A 3,839-nucleotide genomic window follows, 5' to 3' on the forward strand; every position below is an offset into this window, starting at 1 on the left:
TCATGACATTCCTTGGAAAAATCAAATGGGGCGTCCATCAAGAGTAATTGAGTCAAGGGCCTAGCAATCTTTGAAAAATCTTTAATAAATCGGCGATAAAATCCCGCATGGCCTAGAAAGCTTCTTACTCCCTTGACATTTGATGGAGGTGGTAAATTGGCTATCGTATCAACCTTTGCTCTATCCACCTCTATCCCCTTCTTAGAGATCTTGTGTCACAACACAATGCCTTCCTTCACCATAAAATGACACTTCTCCCAATTGAGAACAAGGTTGGTCTTCTCACATCTTGCTAGCATTAGATCCAAGTTGGACAAGCAATCTTCAAAAGAGGACCCAAAAACCGAGAAGTCATCCATAAAAACCTCCATAAACTTTTCGATCATATCATGAAAGATAGCCATCATGCACCTCTGGAAAGTAGCTGGTGCATTGCATAACCCAAAAGGCATGCGTCTATAAGCAAATGTTCCACTTGGGCATGTAAAAGTGGTCTTCTCTTGGTCTTGTGGGTCGATTGGAATTTGAAAATACCCCGAAAACCCATCGAGAAAACAATAATAAAGATGACCGGAAAGCCTCTCAAGCATTTGATCGATAAAAGGTAATGGAAAGTGATCCTTGCATGTGGCCTCATTTAGCTTCCTATAGTCGATCCAAACTCGCCACCCGGTTACCGTCCTAGTTGGAATTAATTCGTTGTTTTCATTAGCCACTACCGTCATGCCTCCTTTCTTCGGAACCACTTGGACCGGACTCACCCATGGGCTATCGAAGATTGAATAAATGATTCCGGCATCTAGTAATTTCACCACCTTCTTTTTCATAACTTGTTACATATTCGGGTTGAGTCTTCTTTGGCGTTGTACTACAGCTTTTGATCCATCTTCTAAGTTGATTTTGTGGGAACAATAGGCCGGACTAATTCCATTTATGTCGGTTATCTTCCATGCTATAGCACCTTGCCTCTTCTTTAGTACCCCCATAAGGATCTTCTTCTCATGTTCGGCCAAATCAGCAGCTATAATTACAGGTTTTTGCTGGCCATCTTCAAGAAATGCGTACTCCAAGTGATCTGGTAGTGCCTTGAGCTCATTTTTTGTGTTCTGAATGCTGAACACGTCGAGTCCAGTAAGGGGACTCGTCGAGTCCGTTGTAATTTTTGCGACTGTTCGGGTTTCTTCGAATGGACTCGCCGAGTCGGTCGAGGCTACTCGGCGAGTCGGTCTTTCTGCACTTCTGATCAGATCGTCATACTCAGCTTCCTCGAGCAGTCTTTCTAACTCCATCAGGTCCCTTTCAGCATCAAACTCTTCTTCAAATGAGACGGTGGAATTGCTTGGTTTTTCTTCTTTCCAATCTTCCAATAATTCTTCCAACATGTCAATTGAAAATTCCGTGTCATCACTACTCCTTGCATGCTTCATGGCTTGAACAACTCCAAATGTGACTGATTCATCTCCTACTGGAAGGGTAAGTTTAGAATCTCGCATGTCGACGATAGCGCTTGCTGTATTAAGGAAAGGTCTTCCTAATATGATCGGGACTTGGGGATCCGCTTCCATGTCTAGAACTATAAAGTCCGCGGGGAATACGAACTTGTCCACCTTCACCAAAAGATCTTCATAAATTCCTCTAGGAAATGTAACCGTCTTGTTTGCTAGGTGGATTGCCATACGAATGGGTCTTGGCTCGGGGAGATCTAACTTTTTGAAAAACGAGTAAGGCATGAGATTTACACTTGCCCCTGAATCAGCTAGTGCGTAAATGGTGGTCAAGTTTCCAAATTGGCAGGGCAATGTTAAACTTCCTGGATCTCCTTTTTTCTTAGGAAGTTTGTTCAACATAGCAGCTGAACAGTTCTCGTTTAGGACCACCTTCTTCACTTCTTCCATCTTCCTTCTATTAGTTAGAAGATCCTTGAGAAATTTGGCGTATTTTGGCATTTGAGCAACCGCTTCTATGAATGGTAAGTTAATTTGAAGAGCCTTTATGTGTTCTAGAAACTTCTGGTAGTCTTCTTCATTCTTTTCATGTCTAGCTCAGGCTGGATATGGCAGTGGAGGCTGATATGGCTTAACAGGAGGCTTATTTTTCTGATCAGGTGTCGGACTCGTCGAGTCCATATCGTGGACTCAACGAGTAGGGTCTGGGTTCAGCTGGGTTTGATCTTGATTATGCCCTTCTGCCTCCTTCTCGTGCACCGGTTTCAGATCTTCGTTCTGAATAGGGGCCAGAGGAGTTATTATTTTTCCACTCCTAGTTGTGACAATGATTATATGTGCGCCTTTTGGATTGTTTTCAGTGTTACTAGGTAGTTCTCCCAGTGCTCTTTGGTTCATTTGTTGGGCAAGTTGCCCCAGCTGCTTCTCAATGTTGTGAATAGATGCTTGCTGATTTCTTAATATTGTTCTTGTATCTTGTATTGCATCATCGTGGTCATTGTGTCTTTTCTCGGATGCAGCCACAAATTTAGTGAGCATTTCTTCTAGATTTGGTTTCTTTTCTTGTACCGGCTCCTCCTTTTGGTAAAAACCCCTTGCCTTTTGTCTAAATTTCTCCTCCCTCACTTTCTTGTACTCATCATAAGGGAGCCATTCTTTCTTAGGTTTTCGCCAATCGTCATCAAATCTATCACCACTAGAATAGCATACTTGCACTTTCTTATTCCCGTTCTCGTCCAAATCACAATCTCTAGTTAGATGAGGCCCATTGCAATTCTCACATCCTACCCGAATAGCATGGATTGTTTGATCCATTTTATCCATCCTCCTATCCATGGTTTTCAACATTGCCATAACTGCCGACAAATCTTCAGAAGCTGCATAAGTCGACCCCTTGGTCATATCATTCCTTGGATTGTGGTATTCTCTAGAATACTTAGAGAATTCTTCAATTAGTTCTTTGATCACCGGGGGTGCCTTCTTTGTAAGGGGTCCTTGCGAGTCAAGGAGCTGCCTAGTTGTTACATTGACTCCATCATAGAAAATGGAGACTTCTTGCTGGCTATTAAGATCATGATGTGGGCAATTCCTTAGTAGACTTTTGTATCTCTCCCATGCCTCATAAAGGGACTCTCCAGGTTGTTGTTCAAAGTTGGCAATAGCTTTCTTCAACTTGGCTATTTTCGAGGGTGGGCAAAACTGGTCAATAAATTCTTCCTTCATCTTAGCCATGTAGTGATGGATCCGGGAGGGAGTGACTTGAGCCAATCCTTTGCAGCACCTTTGAATGTAACTGGAAGCATACGAAGCAGCTGGGTTTCGCGAGGCACATTTGGAACATTAAAATAATCAGCTACATCATTGACTTCATCCAAGTGTTTATAGGCATCTTCGTGGTCTTTTCCATAGAAGGGGATCTCCTTGATTGAGCAAGAATGTGACCCTTAAGCTCAAAAGTGGCAGTCGCGGGAATTGCGGGCTGCACAAGTCCCGGACCGGTATCATCCCGTATCATCTTCTTACATTCGCCCATAGGAACTTCATCGATGTTCGCCATGGTGTTGTCAAAATCACCTTCTATATCGCTACCTTCTTCAAATTCGCTTTCTTCCCTTTCGCACTCGTTCACGATGTCTTCCTTGATTGGGTCTTCGTTTGCCAAGGAAGAGGTGCTGGATGCTCCTGATTTGCTGCTTTTCTTCTTGCTAAAAACGGATTTGAGATTCTTCAAAGGTGAGTTCTTTGAAGAAGCGGATTCTCCAACGGCTTTTCCTTTGTTCTTCCTTAGAGCGGACTCCGGGTCTTCAAGTGGAGGAACCAAAGACGTATTGGATCCTCGGGTCATGTAACAACTGCAACCAAAGTAAGAAAAACGCGTAAAACGAACAAAAAGAA

The 3,839-nt window shown here is 43.1% G+C and overlaps 1 protein-coding gene and 1 non-coding gene across 2 annotated transcripts; one reads left to right on the plus strand and one right to left on the minus strand.

Annotated features, from left to right (window-relative positions):
- Positions 1–833: 833 nt before the first annotated feature.
- Positions 834–1,946, minus strand: LOC145106616 (uncharacterized). The gene is made up of 2 exons (XM_079043576.1): positions 1,238–1,946; positions 834–1,075 (listed from the first exon to the last, which is right to left on the minus strand). Exons 1-2 carry the CDS (start codon positions 1,944–1,946, stop codon positions 834–836), a joined length of 951 nt encoding a protein of 316 aa, XP_078899702.1.
- Positions 1,947–3,012: 1,066 nt separating this feature from the next.
- Positions 3,013–3,119, plus strand: LOC145110391 (small nucleolar RNA R71). The gene has a single exon (XR_013709771.1). It is a non-coding gene; the product is annotated as a small nucleolar RNA R71 (small nucleolar RNA).
- Positions 3,120–3,839: the final 720 nt, after the last annotated feature.

The sequence above is a fragment of the Lactuca virosa genome, chromosome 4, assembly GCF_052849685.1.
Source record: "Lactuca virosa cultivar CGN04683 chromosome 4, Lactuca_virosa_CGN04683_v6, whole genome shotgun sequence".
Taxonomy (NCBI): Eukaryota; Viridiplantae; Streptophyta; class Magnoliopsida; order Asterales; family Asteraceae; genus Lactuca; species Lactuca virosa.

Excerpts from the sequence above, each read along its gene's own strand:
- LOC145106616 (XM_079043576.1), bottom strand. The coding sequence starts at position 1,946 with ATGCCAAAATACGCCAAATTTCTCAAGGATCTTCTAACTAATAGAAGG. Across the intron at positions 1,076-1,237 it reads GTATGACGATCTGATCAGAA|ATCACTTGGAGTACGCATTT; the intron begins GTGCAGAAAGAC and ends AGGCACTACCAG.